Source organism: Ailuropoda melanoleuca, chromosome 11 (assembly GCF_002007445.2).
Source record: "Ailuropoda melanoleuca isolate Jingjing chromosome 11, ASM200744v2, whole genome shotgun sequence".
NCBI lineage: Eukaryota > Metazoa > Chordata > Mammalia > Carnivora > Ursidae > Ailuropoda > Ailuropoda melanoleuca.
This window is the reverse complement of record NC_048228.1, coordinates 25,279,831-25,301,891: the sequence shown is the minus strand read 5'-3', so window position 1 is coordinate 25,301,891 and position 22,061 is coordinate 25,279,831. Positions and strand designations below refer to the sequence as shown.

The 22,061-nt window shown below is 34.0% G+C and overlaps 1 protein-coding gene across 6 annotated transcripts in view; it reads right to left on the bottom strand.

Moving 5' to 3' along the window:
• Window positions 1-22,061, bottom strand: part of TBCK (TBC1 domain containing kinase) — a 205,471-nt gene that overhangs the window by 61,507 nt on the left and 121,903 nt on the right. For all 6 annotated transcript variants that reach the window (XM_002924293.4, XM_019804927.2, XM_019804928.2 and 3 more), the window contains one exon: window positions 8,056-8,231. In XM_002924293.4, the coding sequence (XP_002924339.1) occupies window positions 8,056-8,231 (176 nt within the window). The remainder of the gene's footprint in view (window positions 1-8,055; window positions 8,232-22,061) is intronic.

The window sequence follows — 22,061 nt, the reverse complement described above, 5'->3', positions numbered from 1 at the left end:
GGGGGATGGAGAAGGTAGAGCATAAAGCGAAGTGAGTATAAGAATAAGTGTCAGGGCGCCTGGGTGTCTCAGTTGGTTAAGTGTCTGCCTTCAGCTCAGGTCATGATCTCAGGGTCCTGGGATTGAGCCCTGCATGGGGCTCCCTGACCAGCGGGGAGCCTGCTTCTCCTTCTCCTTCTGCTGCTCCCTGTCTCCTGCTTATGCTCTCTCTCTCTCAAATAAAGAATAAGATAGGTGTCATAGAGGGTAAGATATATACATTCTCTGTGTCTCTAGATAATGGAAAAATTAAGCCATGTAGATAAAAAACTACTGAAGAACGGTGATATTCTTTATCTTTAGATCTACATGTATGTAATTGAGACAATAATGTGATTAATCTTGCAATCATTATTCCTTTTTTAAGGATGTGAGGAATTTATCACCAAGAATTTAAGAATTTGCCCAGGCATTTTAATTCAGCTCTCCAGTATAAATAGTTAATTGAATAATAACTGAGTAATCTGGTAATATCCTGATTATGGTAAATGGATTAAAATATAATGACAGATTTTTATAAATGATAAACAGAAGATTAATTATATGTAAAGAAAAAAATCAGCTATACTATTAAATACTGAGAAATAACAAATAGCATAGATTTCAAAAATAGCAAGGCTTTATCCATTAAACTTAATATGATGGTAATACATATAGCTTTTCCATGTAGCTTTAACTCAAACAGTCCTTGATGAAGTGTCAGATTCTGACAGACTACTCAATGTCAGTTGTTCACTTCCTTAACTTCAGAAACAAGTTCTCATTAGCTCTATCCAACTTGGAGGAGTTCCCTCTTTGACTAACAGAAATAAAACCCGACTTAGTTTAGAGAGAGATCAAAGAAATTCTCTCTCTGATGATTAGCTCTGCTTAGGGATGACTGTTCATATCAAGATTCTCTTTTAAACATTAGACAGACTTCAGAAATCTTGCTGGTGGAATTACTGTCCTCTCAACTAAGGCATTTCTTGCCAAAGACTAAGAGCTTCCACTAACACCATTCTTCTCAGTATAAGGGGTCAAAATTAGTTAAAATACAGAACTAATAAAATCAACTGAAGTTCATAGAGTACAAGGATATGTCTCCCTTCTTTTGATCTTCACTTCTCCTTCAGCAACTTATATAGCTTTATTTTATAAACATGAAATTATACACTTTTCCTATGATATTTATGACAGAGTAGAACATATTTTTGAAATGGCAAAACTCATCATTTAAATAAAATGTAATAAAAATTAAATACAACTTGCACACATAACATGATGATGTCACTAACAAGGAGAAATGATTTCTGGTAGGCTTAGATTACAGAATTCAAGAAAGGTATAGTCAAAGCAAAAGACTGTTGGATGCATGATTAGAATAACTACAGTAAGTTATTAAAAATATAATTTCAGGTCTGTGTATTTAAGTTAAAAATCTTCATTCCCCCTTCTGATCAATGAAGCATGAGAGACTATGGAGAAACAAACTGAGGGCTTCAGAGGGGAGGGGGGTGGGGGAATGGGATAGGCTGGTGATGGGTAGTAAGGAGGGCACGTATTGCATGGTGCACTGGGTGTTATACGCAACTAATGAATCATCGAACTTTACATCAAAAACCAGGGATGTACTGTATGGTGACTAACATAATATAATAAAAAATATTATTATAATAAAAAAACAAAGTTAAAAATCTTGTATTATTGTAAAATCTTGGCCCCTATATACCAAATACACCAGAACATTAACAGAACTCCATGTGTTGCAAATTCTCTTGTTAGCAGAGGAAATGTGACCTATCCCAGCGAATGGGCTCTTTTACCAAAGTTCAGTATGCATTACAAAGAATAAGTAAAATAAAATTAGATAAATAGGCAATACTATTTTTATTTTCCATATACCCTTTATTAGAGTGGTTTGAGATTGCTCATGGTGATGAAAAAGGAATTCTTGATGTCCTTTACTTACATAAACTCTACCTTTCAAAGGCTCATTGAAATAAAATGAGTTGACAAGAACGACTGATAAATATCTAGTATGTGTAAGGCATTATGTGTTAAGAAAAATGCCCACTTACATGAACCCCATAGGTTCTGATATGTAGGGTTCTCCTATTATTTTCTAGATAATCTAGAACTTTCATTTGGAATTTCTTCCTTATCTGAAGAATCAAGAACGTGTTTAAATTTTTTTTTAGTTTATTTTTAATTTCTAAGCCATAAGAAGTTATTTTTATTTTTATTGCTTTCTAGTTTCACTAAATAATGATCTGAGGAATGTTGTCTGTATTATTTCCACTTATTAAAATTTATTGAAATTTACTCGTGGCCTAAAATGTGGTGTTTTTTTTTGTTTGTTTGGTTTTTTGGCCAAAGCCAAAAAAATGATCACTTGAACAGATTTATTTCTGAGTACAGATGTATAACAATATCTTAAAAATAACATTTGTCCAATTAGTATTATACAGATACAGCAACAGGAATGTCTTTTCATCACGCATCGGTGGTAGTCATATGAAGACTTAAGAAGAATTGGACTCAGATCTCTTTTGTAAAAGCTGCTGATTCTATGATATTTTAAATCTCAAAATGACAATGGAAGACAGTAGGTAAAAGTCCAATGCAGTAGCTGTCACTGTGGTGATGCTATGTACTCTCAAAAATAATCTAATTCTGACAAAAAAAAGTATATGTAACCAAACAGAAAATAACAAATTAAATGATAAAAGTGGTCTTTAAAAACACAGTCACTCACATTCAAAATACTTATATTGGATTCAAGAGACCTAATGTCTCTGATATACTTTTTCTTTAATAGTCTATAAATTTCTTCAAGAGCTGAAAATTGCACATGCAATCCTATTGCTTTTTAAAGTTAATCTTGAGATTGAATCAGTAGTAGTTTTTTGTTTTTGTTTTTTAAATAAATTCATCAACAATTCAATGGTAGTGATGAGGCATGGCCAAGTATCTCAATGGAAGGATTCTAAGAATTTCCTACCTTCCCCAAATCTTTTAATTTTTTTTTTTAAGATTTTATTTATTTATTTGACAGAGAGAGAGACAGCCAATGAGAGAGGGAACACAAGCAGGGGGAGTGGGAGAGGAAGAAGCAGGCTCCCAGCGGAGCAGGGAGCCCGATGTGGGGCTCAATCCCAGGACCCTGGGATCACGCCCTGGGCTGAAGGCAACTGCTTAATGACTAAGCCACCCAGGCGCCCCTACCTTCTCCAAATCTTACAGTCAAAGCACCAAGTTATAATGGTGACTTTCCTTCCAATCATTCCACTTAATGTTTAAACATTCATCTGAATAGATGGGGGCATAAATATGTATATTTATATATATTAAATGAACATAGCAGAGCCTTGGTAAATAATTCATCTCAGAATTAAGACAAGTAAAAAAAACAAAACAAAAACAAAAACCATTCAGCTTGGCTCAGCCATGCTTCACTCTCACTTGGGTGTATATCTTCAAGCATGGACATACTGAAAATAAAGACCAAAGAACAACTAAGGAATGAAATTTGCTCTTTTAAAATGTAGATTAGGGAAAGGATAAGAAGAAAAGGTTGGTAAAGGACATCAATAATTACATAAATTATTGATATACCCTACAAAGACTTTGGTGGTGAGAGACAGAAGTTTTGTTACAAACTGAGAATCACTATATATATACTGTACCTCTACTAGCAGAGAAAATAGTTGTTGAGATTAATTTTCATAGCTTGTATCACAAAAATTTTCCCCAGTAAAGAAAATTATTAATTTATTGCACAGTATATATTTTTCAAACCTTAAATGTTCCCTTGAGTGTGTAATTTTCCATTCCTTTCCCATTCCTCTCCCTATCCCAATTCCCTTAAAGCTTAAGCTAATCTTTAATGTAACATGTCACTAATCCATCTATTTTCAACCTACTAGTTCATTTATCTATTATAAGTAGGAATTTCAAAATATATTCAGTTTTAATAAATCCATTTCATTCTATTCATCAGTTACATAACTTATACAAATACATATATATATTTATATTTATACACATCTACCTATCTATCTACCTATATATTTTTTAAATTAATAAGCTGTGGTTGGAATTGTGAAGCAGAATCTTAGCTATTTAAGGAAAAGCTGATGGGAAAGACATTGGCACTAGATGAAATAATTCTTTGGCAGTTCTTTAGTAGTTTCCAGATCAAAATAGCATTAAAACTAAGAAGTAAAGGTTAAAGTGAAATCTTAAACTTAAATTACTGAGGTAAAACTGCCAGAAAGATTCCTTCTTTGGAGAGCCAGTCTCCCTCACCCTACTCCCCTTACTGTTTGTAGTGACTTCTAAATGTAAAGTAATAGTAATAAAGCTAGCATAGCTGAGCAGAAAGGGATACCAGGACATCTCTTCTTTTGTACATATTATTTAGATATAGAAGATTGTCATAAAATTCTTGGGTAGTTTTCAAAGTTGAGACCTTTAATCTTTAATTACTAAACATATAATAATAATGTTACCATTTTTGAGGGCTTATTTCGTATTAGATACTGAACTAGGTACTTTACATATATCATTCTTAAAACAATTCTGCAAGGTAGGAATTATTATAATTATGCCTGCTTTTACAAACAGGAAACTAGAGCAGTTATAAAGATTATAAGATTATAAAACCAAAGGAGCAGGGTGAATTTTAAAATCAAGTCCATGTAACAGCAAAGCTCATGCTTTTTCTACAAAATGGGTCTACTTCAGGGAATAAATATGTACATGCATGTATAAATTAATGTTAATTAGAGTTCTCTCATAGCTGTTTTCAAGCTTCCATTCTACTCGTCAGAGTGCAGTTTATGTTTCAATTTTAAAAAGCCATTTTTTATCTGTTTAAAATTTGACATGGATATATAGTATATAAATCTGAATTGTGATTATCCTAAATGTAATGAATATGCTTTTATAGTATGTGCATACATTTTTTTTAGTATCTGCTTTTTATTATATTAAACATTTAAATCTGAACCAAGAAAGCTCCAAACAAACAGAAGGATGGAAGAGGGGGACAAAATTTCAGATAAAATGTAAATAAAATAAAATAAAATATTTTGAAAAAATAATTCTATAAATATAAAATTCTGACAAAATAGATACTTTAAAAAAGAATTCTATTAAATAAGTATGGTATTTAAATGGATAATTTTAAGAAACCCATAAAGTTACAAAAATTGACTTAAGAAGAATGATCAAATATCTCCCTAATTAAAAGACAAGAGGCTCAGATGGTTTTATAGACAAGTTTTACTCAATCTGTAAGAAACAGATAATTCCTCTTATGCAAACTGATTGGACAGTAGAAATGCAATCTTTTTTCTTTCTTCAAGATTTTATTTATTTATTTGAAAGAGAGCACAAAAGTGGGGGGAGGGGGAGAGGAAGAGGGAGAAGCAGTCTCTCCACTGAACAAGGAGTCCGCCCTGAGGCTTGATCCCAGGACACTGGGATCATGACCTGAGCCAAAGACAGATGCTTAACTGACTGAGCCACTCAGGCACCCCAGAGAAATACAAGAAAAGACTGACAAGGACATACAGAAAGACTGACATGGACAGATAAGAAAATTATAAATTTATTTCACCTATGAACACAGATGTAGAAATTCAGTATTAGCAAATACTAGCAAATAAAATATAGTCAATATTTTTTGTTGTTGTTGTGACCTAGCAGAGTCAATCTCAGGAATGCACTTAATATCAGAAATTTTAATAATGTTACACATTATCATATTAAAGGAGGAAAATGGATGATCCTAATCAATCCTTACCAGTTGAATAAGCATTTGATAAAATTCAACACTCACTCATGATAATCACTCTACTAAGAGAAAAAGGGAAAAATTTCTATATAAAAAATTACCCATCACCCATATAAAGTATTTATCAAAAACATCAAACCTAGTGGTGAAACTAGAAGCATTTTCATTAAATTTAGGTACAAACAAATCTATCCACTCTTATAACTTCTAGGTTTATTTTCTACTAGAGATCTTGTCCAATGCAATAAGACAAAAAAATCAAAGATGTAATCATGTAACTAGAAAGATATTTTATATGTATTTATATGATTGCATTAGTTTCATAAACATCCAAAAGAATCCACAATCTATTAGATTTAAAAAGAGAATCAGTTCAAAATACTTGGTATTTACTCAAAGGAGTTGAAAACTTTTGTCTACACAAAAATCGCACATGGACGTTAATGAAGCTCTATTTATAATTGCTAAATTTAGAAGAATTAAGATGTCCTTCAGGAGGTGAATGGTTAAAAAACTTGTACATCCATGTCTTGACAGTCAAAATACCATCAACATTTCTCACAGAGCTAGAACAAACATGCTAGACATGTTTCCAAAGGGAACGGCAAGAAAGGCAAAAATCAACTATTGGGATTTCATCAAGATAAAAAGCTTTTGCACAGCAAAGGAAAGAGTCGATACAACCAAAAGACAACCAACAGAATGGGAGAAGATATTTGCAAACAACATATCAGATAAAGGGATAGTATCCAAAATCTATAAGGAACTTATCAAACACCCAAAGAACAAATAATCCAGTCAAGAAATGAGCAGAAGACATGAACAGACATTTCTCCAAAGAAGACATACAAATGGCCAACAGACACATGAAAAAAATCCTCAACATTAGTCAGCATCAGGAAAATACAAATCAAAACCACAATAAGATACCACCTCACACCAGTCAGAATGGCTAAAATTGACAAGTCAGGAAATGACAGATGCTGGCAAGGATGCAGGGAAAGGGGAACCCTCTCACACTGTTGGTGGACATGCAAGCTGGTGTAGCCACTCTGGAAAACAGTATGGAGGTTCCTCAAAAAGCTGAAAATAGAGCTACCCTATGACCCAGCAATTGTACTACTGGGTATTTACCCCAAAGATACAAATGTAGTGATCCAAAGGGGCACCTGTACCCCAATGTTTATGGCAGCAATGTCCACAATAGCCAAATTATGGAAAGAGCCCAGATGTCCATGGATAAAGATGTGGTAAATATATAGAACGGAATACTACTCAGCCATCAAAAAATGTTATCTTGCCATTTGCAATGATGTGGATGGAACTAGAGGGTATTATGCTAAATGAAATAAGTAAATCAGAGAAAGACAATTATCATATGATTCTCAATCATATGTGGAATTTAAGAAACAAAACAGAGGATCATAGGGAAAAGGAGGGAAAAATAAAACAAGACATAATCCGAGAGGGGGACAAACCATAAGAGACTCTTAACCATAGAAAACAAACTGAAGGTTCTTGGAGGGGAAGGGAGTGGGGAGTTGGCGTAACTGAGTAATGGGCATTAAGGAAGGATGTGATGTAATGAGTACTGGGTGTTATATGAAACTGATGAATCACTGAACACTACCTCTGAAACTAATAATATACTATGTTAGTTAAATTTTAATTTTAAAAATTGAGAGACAAAAAAATAATAAAATAAATAAATGTAAAAAAAGATGTCTGCTTTTGTTTGTCTGTCTATCTATCTATTTGAGAGGGAGAGAGAGAGAATGAGCACAGGAGCACGGGGAGGGGAAGAAGGAGAAGCAGACACCACCCGTCCCCCAAGCAGGGAACCTTACACGGTCTTGATCCCAGGACCTTAGGATAATGATCTGAGCCTAAGGCAGACACTTAACTACCTGAGCCACTGAGTTGCCTCTTTCTCTGTTTTTGTAATTCTTCCTTTGCTTCTGTAATTCTTTTAGCGTATGACTAGTTGAGATACTACAATTACATAGACAAAATGTGAAACTTGCTACCTGAAGAAATATATCAAACAATCTTCTTAATTGTAAAACTAAATAGACATAAATGTTTTCCAAAGGTGCATAAACACAATCACATATTAGAAAAGTTATGTTAAAAGGACATAAGTGATAACATTATTTTGAGCAATAATTATGCTGCACTTCATTTTCACATCTGTCTTCCTTCAGAGTTTGTAAAATAAATCTGCAGATACATACCAAATCTGTTTTTGGAGGATCTGGGCACTCAGTGGAGAAAAAAGGCGTCGAACTTCTGACTCCACTGCTATCAGCAGCTGGCTTTGGAGGTTGAGCATGCTGTCTGTAAGTAGCACTTTTAGGAGTCCAACAAAACAGGTTGATTGATTCTCGCACACAGCGTTCGATGTCAATTTCTAGATAGAAATTTTTTTTCAAAGCAAATATTTAGAATTTGAATTGCTATGTTCATGTAAAAAACACTATCTTTCCTAAATGCATATATCCAATAGGGCTAAGATGATAACCAATTAGAAAAGATGTCAGTGAAGTATAATGTAGATATTAATCAGCATATATATGACTACAATGATGGCAGTATTTTATATTATTATATACCTACATATAGACATACATTTACATATGTGAATATATACATAGATTTTTATGTGTATTTTGTTATTATCTACATATCTACACACATACATATATACATATGCACAGTAGATATGTTTGGATATTTCAGTATATCATTATTTAAACATCATGGATTATAACACATCTTATTTAAGAATCTGCCTCATTTACTCTGATACTATGTTCACTTTTTCAAAGTAAAATAGAGGTTGGGGAGGGCAAGGCTAGAATTTGGGAGTGGACAGGCAAAAGATCCAGTCCACCGTGACTTCTAGTAAAGTGTACTTAAAGTTTTCTTTTCACCTATCAAAGGAGATATAAAATAAATAGGGCAAATTTTATTAAAGTATCAATTCTCAATTTTTAAAATAATTTCCTGAATTAAGTTTCACATATAGAAAAATTGCATGCACTTGGTTAAAATGATTTTTAAAAAAGGTCTATTTATTTGAGCAATGGTAAATATAGTGAAATGTATTTTTTAAAAAGCTCTATAACATTATCAACTTGATACTCTACAAAGAGAAGAACCCAGACACCAACTAGAAGAAAAATCAAAGTTCAAGATGCGTTTTCTACTCCACTTAAAGAAGGAAGAAATGTGTTCAATTCATTTTTAAAAGTTCCAATTAATATGGTTATGGTAAAAATTTGATGCTAAAGAGAGAAAACTCTGTCACTTAAAACAAAGTTGATCCATTTAACACTGTTAATCTCCAAAGAAAGAATTTCAGACCATAGATCTTGCATCTGCAGGGCTGAAATCAGTCTGACACATCTGTCACCCAGTAAAAGCTTGAGTCAAGTCAATGATCCACATCAGAGGTTGTGGTTCAGTCATTAAATCACTAGCATTGGAAAAGTCCATTGTATCTGCTTCCAAAACACCTACCAATGCCATAAAAGGTTTACAGTGAATCTTGAGAATTTACTGGCATCCACCCCAATTCCACCCTGATTATTAGTACTGGCAGATATCCCATTCTCCATTCACTTGACCCATGTCACCTCTCCATCTCAAAATCCTTCCAAAGTCCTTTATCATAACCAAAATATTATGCAAAAAGTACTTTGTAAATTGTACATTGAAATATGCAATTATTCTTAAAAAGTAATCTCATATCCTAGGGCACTACTGTTCTTTTAATTTCCACTATAATTTTGATTAATGCATTGTGAATAAAGCATGTACCCTGGATTATGGTTTCTTAGGTTTGATTCCAAGCTCCATGAAGGACTTTGTGACTGAAAGAAATAACTTCCCTAAATCCTGAGTTTTCTTTCTTTCTTTTTTTTTTTTTTTAAAGATTTTATTTATTTATTTGACAGAGAGACAGCCAGCCAGCGAAAGAGGGAACACAAGCAGGGGGAGTGGGAGAGGAAGAAGCAGGCTCCCAGCACGGAGCATGGAGCCTGATGTGGGGCTCGATCCCAGGACCCTGGGATCACACCCTGAGCCGAAGGCAGATGCTTAACGACTGAGCCACCCAGGCACCCCTAAATCCTGATTTCTTTATCCTCTTCCATTACTATCATATCTCTCAGAAAGAGTGAACTATTTCCAAAATAATAAAATACATCTCATACTTCATTTGGGCCAGAGTAGGTGAAAAATACTTCTCTGCTGAAGACTTCTGTTCTTTTGCTCTAATGGCTATGAACTGCTCCCAAGATCTAGTGAACAGCTGTTGTCCTGGCACTTCTCTTTACTATCATCTAATTCCCTTCATCTCCCCCCTATATTTGATCCCTCTTTTGAGAGACATTATTTACTCTTTCTTGATTTACTCCATCATTTTGGTGGAACGCATTTTCCAGCAGCTTCTATGAAAGGGTGCACAGAAGGCAAATTATTTTGAAATCTTCCATGTCTTTTAATATATTTATTCTGCCCTTGGGGCGCCTGGGTGGCACAGCGGTTAAGCGTCTGCCTTCGGCTCAGGGCGTGATCCTGGCGTTGTGGGATCGAGCCCCACANCCCACATCAGGCTCCTCTGCTATGAGCCTGCTTCTTCCTCTCCCACTCCCCCCTGCTTGTGTTCCCTCTCTCGCTGGCTGTCTCTGTCTCTGTCAAATAAATAAATAAAATCTTTAAAAAAAAAAAATATATTTATTCTGCCCTTGATTGACAGTTACAGTAGGCATAGCATTCTAGGGCTGAATTTTTTCCCTTCAGGGTTATGCAAAATACTGCTCCACTGTCTTCTTCTGAGAAGTCTGACATGATTCTGAATTGAAATCATTTGTATGTGATTTCCCATTTTCTGTAAACTTTTAGGATCCCTGGTGTTCTGAAATTTCATAATGATATATGTAAATATGTCACTTCATTATGCTAGGTATTTGGTGGTCCTTTTGTAATTCTCCACCTAACAGAGAAAGTTCTTGTTTGACGCATGAGGTAATGTTTTTTTCCTCTTCTCTCTTATTTTAAAAAATATCTTGAAAATCCTGCATTTGTTTTCTTTTTTTTTTTTAATTTTATTTTATTATATTATGTTAATCACCATACAGTACATCCCCAGATTCCGATGTAAAGTTTGATGCTTCATTAGTTGCGTGTAACACCCAGTGCACCATGCAATACGTGCCCTCCTTACTACCCATCACCAGTCTATCCCCTTCCCCCACCCCCTCCCCTCTGAAGTCTTCAGTTTGTTTCTCATAGTCCATAGTCTCTCATGTTTCATTCCCCCTTCTGATTACCCCCCTTTTCTTTATCCCTTTCTTCCCCTACCGATCCTCCTAGTTCTTATGTTCCATAGATGAGAGAAATCATATGATAATTGTCTTTCTCTGCTTGACTTATTTCACTTAGCATTATCTCCTCCAGTGCCGTCCCTGTTGCAGCAAATGTTGAGAATTCGTTCTTTCTGATAGCTGAGTAATATTCCATTGTATATATGGACCACAGCTTCTTAATCCAGTCATCTGTTGAAGGGCATCTCGGCTCCTTCCATGATTTGGCTATTGTGGACAACTGCATTTGTTTTCTAATAATTTTGCCTTTTCTTCTTACTTTTCATCTGTCTTTTTTGTTTTATTCTCAGACTTTTCTTAAACTTTATCATCTAACTCTTCTATTAGAAAGCTCACTGCATTTCCACATTTTTAATTTTCAGTAAATCTTCTTTGTTCTGTTACTTAAAAAAAGTCTGATTAGTCACAGTTGTAATATCTTCTCATAATTATCTTTCTGAGGATATTCCTTTATTCAGTTTGTGTTGGTCTGTGTGTTTTAGTTGGAGATTTTCCTTAGAGGTTTGGTGATCTATGAGCCTACCTATTTAAAAGAACAGCACTAAAAGTCAGATTGGAAGTTTTGTATATGTGAGCAGGTCTTGTTGAGTGGTAGATTTACTACTAGGTAGCTTGGAGACATGATCATTTGTTAGAAGGCCCCTAAATAAGGTATTTCTTCTCCTGGGGACATTCTATCTCTCCAGAGAATAATTCTCTAATCTGTCTAAACTAATCTTTTCCAGCATTGCCCATGGAGAGTTCCAGGGATTCTAACTACATACATCCCCTCATTTCTGCTCTCTGCTATGCTGCTGACTCTGAATTTCAAGATACTTCGATTCTATTACTCCAAAGAATATCCCTCCAAATTTATTGTGCTCATGGTCATTTTTTTTTTTTTTTGTAAAATCTGCAAAAGTAAGGATATTTGAGCCACAAACAGTGAAGACTTCTGTCTTTATACCAATTTTCCATCTATTACATTTCATCTTGTGCTAGGCAACATCATAGTGGCTGGGGATACTGAGATGTAACTAAGAATAAACTAAATTAGGAATAGATAATTAGTTTGATTTAATGGGATATATTTTTGTGATTTGAAGTCACTTCAGGGTATTGATAAAAGATTTTCTCCTTGATAAATCTCTAGCCAGATTCCTTTAAGCTTTTTTTTGACTATGCCTCAACTTTGGCTTATAAACACTTGAATAAAATGCTAGGATAGTCTTTAACAGTTCAAGGCCACATCCATAGGATGACTGTAGCCCCCACCCCTTAAAGTACCTGCTTGAGAAAAATCAAGACTTCCAAAATAATTTACTGTTTGTTCCAGTCAACATTTGAAGATAGGGTCTCTGTCTCCAAGCCTCTGTGGGAAGGTAGAAACCTAACTTCAGTAAGTGCCAGTTAGCAAACCTAGATAGGTTTCACACGGACAAATGCCTTCCTTCACGCTTTTTATAATTTTTCATTTCCTTGAATCTTTTGGGCCCCTCCTCATCCCCCAGTCCCCACCTATTCCCCCATTCTCTCTTACCCCTGTACGAATTGTTCATTCCTGGACTCTTTTCTATTTTAACAGTATATCACTGACTGAAACCTGTCGTTACCACTTTAACTAGTATCTGGCTTTGTTTATGTTTGACTGTACAGTATAGTTATTGCTCTAGAAATGACTTCCTGAAATACTCCCATCACCCACTATACAAGTGCAGAGGTTGTAATGTAACACGATGTATCCCAGCACCGAAGTTTATGGGTAGGAGAAACAGTTGAAATATACACAGCCAAAAGTCAGACTCAAAAATTCTTCCAAACTTTAAACACATAAAATGGTAAGCAGAGAATCTGGTTCTCACTGATGCCTGATCAAAAGAGAAATACTCTCCTTCTAGGAATATACTTGATAATGTTACATATACAGTTATAAGTGCATCATTAACTTTTTTTTCCTCTTATGATAGGAATTTCACAAAATAGCACTTTTGTGTTTGTATGACAGAAATCTGTAGCACCACCTGTGTTAAGTCATAGGGGTTATGCATTCCCACTACTACTAATAAAAAACAAACTTCAACTAACACTATCAATAGAAAAACCGATTATTTTTTGTATAGAAAATATGTGCAATTATTGTCATATGAAGAGATCATCAATGAGTATGAAGCAAAAAAGAAGGAAAAATATAGAGGTATCTGACACTTAATAATTAAAATATTACGTTATTTTTCTGTTTTGAAATTTGTTATGGTCTCCTTTCTCATTATCAATATTCTTTTAATGGTCTCATTTTGTAATGTAATTTAATCTTCTTAGAGAGGGTCACTTCTCCACAATTTTTAGGGTTTAGGCCCACGCAACCTGGATCTTCCCCTATCTTCCAGTCTTCTGCTAGGTGGCAGAGGAGTAGACACTTGGCTAGCAAGGTGGGTGCAAAGATCTACAGGGGTGGGAGAAATGAAACTACTCCTTATGCATGCACTGAACTCATTCTTCTGGTTTTTTTCTGCCTCATTTTCATTCACTTTCAATGCCTGAGACTTTCTGGTGCTCTGCATCAAGAATTGGCTTGCTTCTTGCTAGTATTCTCCTTTACAGAAAGGTTGCAATTGTCTTTACTTTTTATGGAGTGAGTTACTATTGATGTAATTGTGTTCTATCTTCTCAATTATTGTTGTTTCTTGTCTACTCGTGCTCTTCTTACATTCTCTTTGTTCTTAGGATTATACTTTTTTCATTACCTTACTGTTTCTCTTTAATGATGTTTCAGAAGGGAATAGGGATAGACATATGTGTACAATCTATCATTCTTAATTGGAAATGTTTCAAACTTTAAAGCTCTGGTTTAAAAGGGGTGGGAATGAATTCAGGGGTGGAAATGAGCATGGTGGGCTTGAACCCTTGCTCCCTTGGTCTAGCTCTTGGTCTAGTGGCATTTAAGGTATTTACTTAGAAAGTGGTATGATAATGGCATACTGGAAAGAGCATTAACCTGGGAGGCAGCATGATCTGGGCTTAAATTTCAATTCAGTTACTTACAAGTTGTATAGCTCTGGCCAAACTCATTTTTCTGCCTCTCTTCTCAATCATAAAATAGGGATAATGTTACCTAATTTCTGGGAGCATTATGAGGTATAAATAATATTATTTCAGCACATGGAAGGAACTCAGCGATATTGCAAACTTCCAGATATATAAAATGCATGAAAACTTTTGGCACTTCACCTGAAATTTTAAAAAGTATTAGCCTTAGATCCCAGTTAGTCTGCCTTCTTGCTTTAAACCCAGTTGAAATACAGGTTACATTTTAATTTTGCACTTGGTAGATTTCCATTTAGAAAGAGTTTGCCTTTTAAAAAATATTCTTTACTACCTTTCAAAATCCCAAAATTTGGAATGTTATTTAGTGATGAAAAGTAATGGGCTATCAAGTCATAAGCAGGCATGGAGGAAAAAGTCTGCAAAGCCTACATACTTTATGATTCCAACTATATGACATTCTAGAAAAGGCAAAGCTATCAAGACTGTAAAAAAATTTACTGATTGCCAGGGGTTGGTAGGGTGGGGAGACTGGGGAGAAGGACTGTATAGTTGTAGCACAGATTTTTTAGGGTAGTGAAACTGTTCCGTATAATACTATAATACATGACGCTACTCACTTGTCAAAACCCACAGAACTGCTCAAAAACAGAGTGAACCTTAATGTAAACTTAGTTAATGGATCTTAGTTAATAATAATGTATCAATACTGATTCAACAATTGTATCAAATATGACACATTCAGGCAAGATGTCAAAAACAGGGTAAATTATGAGCAGAGGAATGGAGAAATATGGGAATGCTGTATTACCTGTTCAATTTTTTCTGTAAACTTAAAACGGTCCTCTCAAGTAAAGTCTGTAATTAAAAAACCAAAGAGCAGCGACAGAAGTAATACCAGTAAAAATAGCAGAGTATATAACTCCAAGGGCACTTCTTCTCCATGGAGTTTTTTTGTTTTGTTTTGTTTTTAAAGAATATAGGGTGCCTGGGTGGCTTAGTCTCCTAGGCCTCTGACTCTTGGTTTTAGCTCAGGTCATGATCTCATGGGTCATGGGATCCAGCCCTGGGTCTCCTTGCTTTGTGGGGATTCTGCTTGAAGATTCTCTCCCTCTGCCCCTCCCCCTGCATACCCCCCACAACATGCTCTCTCTCAAATAAATAAATAAATCTTTTAAAAAATTAAAAAAATTAAGAACTAATGAAAGAAGTTAAAAATGTATAGTCATGTCATCCCTGTATTATATTATTTCTTGACTAGGGTAACAAATTATAACTTTTCAACCACATTCAAAACAAATTCCATTGCCAGAAAACATTAAGAAAAATCCCTTTGCATATTACTGGATGTAAAACAGAAATTCGATTTGCAAGAGTTAAAATATTAATAATTTTTTCCTAATCCTGCAATCAGATGACAAGAGGGGCCATTGAAGCTATTTTGGAATATCTTGATTTACACAGAACATTTAACATATTGGGCAATTTTAACCATTTCCTTCCCCACTCTGAAATTCTCATCTGTAGTTAACAACAGTATGGTTATTATTTCATCCCAACCTGTGTTTGAGATAATATGCTCAAAATTGTCTCTGTGAGGCAGCTAGAAAATTAAGTAGCCAGGAAAACTGCTAAGGATAGGAAATAAATAATTTTATATATCCAAACCACTACCGTAAAACATGGCTTGCTTAAATAAGAGCAGATGAATTGTAGAAATAATATTTCATATTTAAAATGAGTTTAAAATTTTATGAAGTTGAGTTTTTATTTGCTGTTCACTGAGAAAGGACTAACATGTAGAAAAAAAAGGAATGGCCAGTAGTTTGTCTAAGATCAGATTTTTATCTAACACCAGGTATTGTCATCACTATTGTTAAAAATGAGCTTCCTAGAAAGTTAGAACTAAACTTCTGAAGATACTAGATTGGACCATTTGAAATTGCTGATATGGAAACCTACTTTGTAAACAACACATTCCCCTATAATAGTAAAAAGAATTAGATTTGGACTCCAAATGCTAGTTACTAACTTATACGATAAGGAGCATTCCATAACATCACCGTGCCTCAGTGAGCAAAATGGAGCTAATAAGAAAATCATTTCAAGAGCAAAATGGAGATAATAAGAAAATCTACTTAACATAGCAGTGATATTTATACAAGATAAAAAATTATAAAAGCTTTGTAAACCCTAAGTGATTCACGTTATTATACAGATTATTTACATTGCCCAAATTTTCAATTTTGCTTTAGAAATGAAGCTTACTATAGGAGAATTAAAAATGTACAAACTTACGTTTTGGTTTAAATAATGTTCCTCTGTGCCACTGTGTCCATAAAGGCCACCCTGCTGTTTGTTTAATTGAATAGAACTAAAAGTGAGTTCTTACTATGTTCAAAGTATTGTATTAAGTGCTGAGGCATCATAAAGATGAGTAATTGCTGAGAGTGTTGGAGTGGTGGCCCAGGCAGGGTGAGAGTTCCCACTGAACACCTTGGGTATTCATTCAGTTAAGGACCTTGACATGTCACATTCTTGTGCTAAGTAAAAAATTAAGGACCCAGCAGTTATTTAACTGTCTAGCAAAATAAAACACTCTTAAAGGAAGATAAGAAAGTCCAGATTCCTTTCAATGTATCTTTATCAATATCCACTGTATAATAAACAATAACTACATATGCAAAGCAGAATAATGTGACCTATATCAAAAGAAACAGAAGTTCATACAAATAGACCTATAAGATGAGCTAGAATTGAAATTATTAGATGAGACTTTAAAGTAATTACTATAAAATTTATGTTCAATGACTTAAAAGGGAAATACTGTAAAGTGAATGGACAGAGAAATGCAAACAATAAGAAAAGTGAAATACAGGAACAGAAAAATACATTATTTGAAGTGGAAATTTACTGGAAGTTCTTAAAAGCAAGATAAAAATAAAAAGAACTATATTGGGGCACAACAAAATCTGCTAAAAACCAAAAAATAAAGAGGAAACACAAATCTACAAAAAGGAATGAAGAGCACAGATAATGGAAAAAAATGGTGGGTAAGATACAAAAAAATGATCTTTTAGCTTCTTTTAATATGGTTAAAAAGTAATTAGCTATTTAAAATCAGAATAATAACAGTTTATCGTGAAGTTTATTACAAATGTAAATGTCAAATATATTAAAACAATGCCAGAAAATATGGAAAGTAAATGGAATCACACTTTTGCAAAGTTTTTACATTTTCTATAAAACTGTAGAATGTTAACTCTGTGTAAACTATGGTAGGTTAAGGACACAGATCATAGTCCCTAGAGCAATAACCAAAAGCAATTTAAAATGCAAAATGAAAAGCCAACAAAAGTATTAAGATGAAATGTCAAAATTATTTAATTAAGTCAGAAAAGGAAGAGGAGAAACACAAGCAAATGGGACAACTAGAAATATGCCCAACCATATTAAAGACAAGTGGACTAAACACTCTATTTAAAAGGGAATAAATATCAGACTGGATAAACACTGCAAATAATAATTATATGCCTCAATTATATGTCTAGATAACTATATGTCCGAAAGTAATACATTTAAAATATTTTAAATATAGAATATTTAAATATTTAAATTTAAAGTAACAGAATATATTTTAAATATTTATTATATTATTATTAATATATTTTAAATATTTCTAAATTTAAATACTTAAAGTCACGGATGGGTTGAAAATAAAGCACAGAAAAAATACTATATAAGAACCAAGCATGAGAAAGTTCATGTGATTACATTAATATCAAACAAAACAGACTCTTAAGAAGTATTACTGAGATAAAGAGGCACATTTCATAATGATAAAAAGTTCATCCATCATGATGACATAACAATCCTAAGCATATATGCATTTCATAAGAGAGCTTTAAAATATAAAAGTAAAAACTGATAGAATTAAGGTGTAACAGATAAATCTGTAATAATAGAGAGTTTAATGCCTCCCTCCAGTAATTTATAGAACAAAGAGAGGAAGAGCCTAGTTAGGGTAAAGAAGACCCAAACATTATTTTTGACTTATTTGACATTTATAAAGTACTATGCTTAAAAATTTAAATAAACATGACCTTAATGTGCACATAAAACATTTAACAAGATAGGTAATAGGTGTTACATAAAGGTTCAACAAGTTTTTAAAATTGAAATTTCGACCAAAAAATATTTTTGACCAAAAAAATTACAAGGGAAATCAGTAACTATTCTTACAGCAATAATAATGAAAAGACAGTATAACAAAATTTATTGTATTCCTCAAAAGTACTTAGGAGCAGTTAAATTAGAAAAGATGAAAGTTATAAAATCAGTACTCTAAGTTTGATCTTCAAGAAGCAAGAAAGAGAGGGCACATTAAATTCAAAGAAGACAGATGAAAGAAGGGTTAAGACAAAAAAAAAAAAGGAAAATAGAAAAACAATAAAACAATAATAAAAGTTAAGTTAACAAGGAAAATATTAGTGAAATTGATAAACCCTAGCAGAATGATCAGGATAAGAAAGAGCAAATTATCAGTATACACAATGAAAATAGATATTACTACAGATACATCAGGCAGCAAAACCATAGCAATACAATATTATGAACAATTAAATACCAGTGAATTTGAAAGCAAATAAAATAGATAAATTCCTTGGAAAGCATAGTTTACCGCATACATAACTTGACACGAGAAGAAATAGGACAACTATGCAGTTACATATCTTTAAAGAATTCTTTTTTTTTTTTTTTAAGATTTTTAAAATTTATTTATTCGACAGAGATAGAGACAGCCAGCGAGAGAGGGAACAAGCAGGGAGAGTGGGAGAGGAAGAAGCAGGCTCATAGCGGAGGAGCCTGATGTGGGGCTCGATCCCATTACGCCGGGATCATGCCCTGAGCCGAAGGCAGATGCTTAACCGCTGTGCCACCCAGGTGCCCCTAAAGAAGTTAATTCTTAATGAAAGAATTCCCACAAAGAAAACTACAGGTGGAGATGGCTTCATTGGTGAAATTTATAAAATATTTAAAGAATTTCTAACAATCTTGCACAAATTCGTTCTGAAGACAGAAAAAGGGAATACTCCCACTTGTTTTAAGACTATAACTTTAAATAAACCTGATATAACAGTATAGCTCTGATACAAAAATCTGAGAAAAATATATGAAAATTAAAACCCAGTATTTCTCATGAACATAGACATAAAGTCCTTAACAAAATATTACTTGAGTGTGGTAGGAAGAATAATGACCCCCAAATATATATACATCCTAAGCCTCAGAACCTGTGAATACGTTCCGTTATGTGGCAAAAGAACCCTGAAATGTGATTAAGTTAAGGATATTGAGGTGGGCAGATAATCATGAATTATCCAGGAGGACCCAATGTAATCACAAGTAACCTTACAAGAGGAGCATGAGTTCAGAGGAAGTAGAAAGAGATGTGACAACATTATGCAGTGGGTGTTAAAGATGAAGGAAGGGGGGGGCGCCTGGGTGGCTCAGTCGTTAAGCATCTGCCTTTGGCTCAGGGCGTGATCCCGGCGTTATGGGATTGAGTTCCGCATCAGGCTCCTCCGCTATGAGCCTGCTTCTTCCTCTCCTACTCCCCCTGCTTGTGTTCCCTCTCTCTCTGGCTGTCTCTCTGTCAAATAAATAAATAAAATCTTAAAAAAAAAAAAAGATGAAGGAAGGGGCCACAGACAAAAGAATACATGTGGCCTCTAGAAGTTGGCAAAAAGGAAATGGATTTTCCCTTCAGAGCCTCCAGAAGGAACAAGCCCTCCCAACACCTTGACTTTTGTCCAGTCAGATTGATTTTTAATTTCTGATCTCCAGTGTATAAATCATAAATCTGTGTTGTTTGTGGTAGTCTTTTACAGGAGCAATAGGATAGTAATACACAAGGGTATACCCTAGGTGTAAACTATTTTTCCATTCACAATATTTCTTTCTTATTTTCTTTTTCTTTCCCTCCCTCCCTCCCTCCCTCCCTATAGCTTTTCAAATTAATGTCTTCAATTTCTTTGGGTAATACTCAGTAGTGGAATTACTGATCATATGGTATTTCTATTTTAATTTTTTGAGGAACCTCCATACTGTTTTCCACATTGGCTGTACTAATTTACATTCCTACCAGCAGTGCACTAGGGTCCTTTTTCTCTATATCCTTGCCAACACTCATTATTTCCCATCTTTTTAATTGCAGCCATTCTGACAGTGTAATGTGATAATCTCATTGTGGTTTTGATTTGCATTTCCCTGATGATTAGTGATGTTGAGCATGTTTTCATGCATTTATTTGCCATCTGTATGTCTTCTTTGGAGAAATGTCAATTCAGGTCCTTGGCACATGTGTTAATCAGATTGGGGTTTTTTGATGTTGTTTTGTATAAACATTCTTTATATAGTTTGGATATCAACCCCTTATTGTATATATCACTTGCAAATATCTTTTCCCATTCAGGAGGTTGCCTTTCAGTTTTGTTAATGGTTTCCTTTGTTGCGCAAAAGCTTTTTACTTTGGTGTAGTCCCAATAGTTTATTTTTTGCTTTTGTTTCCCTTGCCTGATGAGCATAATCTAAAAAAATGTTTCTATGGCCTATGTCAAAGAAATTATTGCCTATGTTTTCTTCTAGGCGTTTTACAGTTTCAGGTTTTACATTTAGGTCTTTAATCCATTTTGAGTTTGTTTTTGTGTATGATGTAACAAAGTGGCCCAGTTTTATTCTTTTGCATGTAGCTGTCCATTTTCCCAGCACCATTTATTGAAAAGACTGCCTTTTTCCCATTGTATATGCTTGCCTTTGTTGTAGATTAACTGGTACCATATAAGCATGGGTTTATTTCTTGGCTCTCTGTTCTGTTACATTGATTTATATGCGTATTTCTGTGCCAGTACCATGCTATAGCTTTGTAGCATATCTTGAAATCTGGGATTGTGATACCTCTGGCTTTATTCTTTTTTCTCAAGATTGCTTTTGCTATTTGAAGTCTTTTGTGGTTGCACACAAATTTTAGGATTATTTGTCCTAGCTCTGTGAAAAATGCTGTTGGTATTTTGATAGGGATTGCATTAAATCTGTAGATTGCTTTGGGTAGTATGGACATTTTAACAATATTAATTCTTCCAATCCATGAGCAGGGACTATCTTTCCATTTGGTTGTGTCGTCTTCAATTTCTTTAATTAATATTTATCATTTTCAGAGTACAGGTCTTTCACCTCTTTGGTTAAATTTATTCCTAGGTATTTTATTCTTTTTGGTGCAATTGTAAATGGGATTGTTTTCTTAATTTATCTTTCTGCTACTTCCTTATTTGTGTATAGAAATGCAATGGATTTCTGTGTATTAATTTTGTGTCCTGCAACTTTACTGAATTCGTTTATTACTTTTAGTATTTTTTTTGGTGGAGTCTTTAGGGTTTTCTGAGTATAATATCATGTTGTCTGCAAATAGCGACTGTTTAACTTCTTCCTTACCAATACAGCTGTCTCTTATATTTGTTTTTCTTGTCTGATTACTGTTTCTAGGACTTTCAATACTATGCTGAAAAAAAGTGTTGAGAGTGGACATCCTTGTCTTGTTTCTGATGTCAAAGGAAAAGTTCTATTTTTCATCAGTGAGTATGATGTTAGCTGTAGGCTTTTCATAAATGACCTTTATGATGTTGAGATATGGTCCCTTCCAACGTACTTTATTGAAAGTTTTTATCATGCATAGATGTTGAATTTTATCAAATACTTTTTCTGCATGTGTTGAGATGATCATATGGTATTTATCCTTCATTTTGCTAATGTATCATGTTGAATGATTTGTG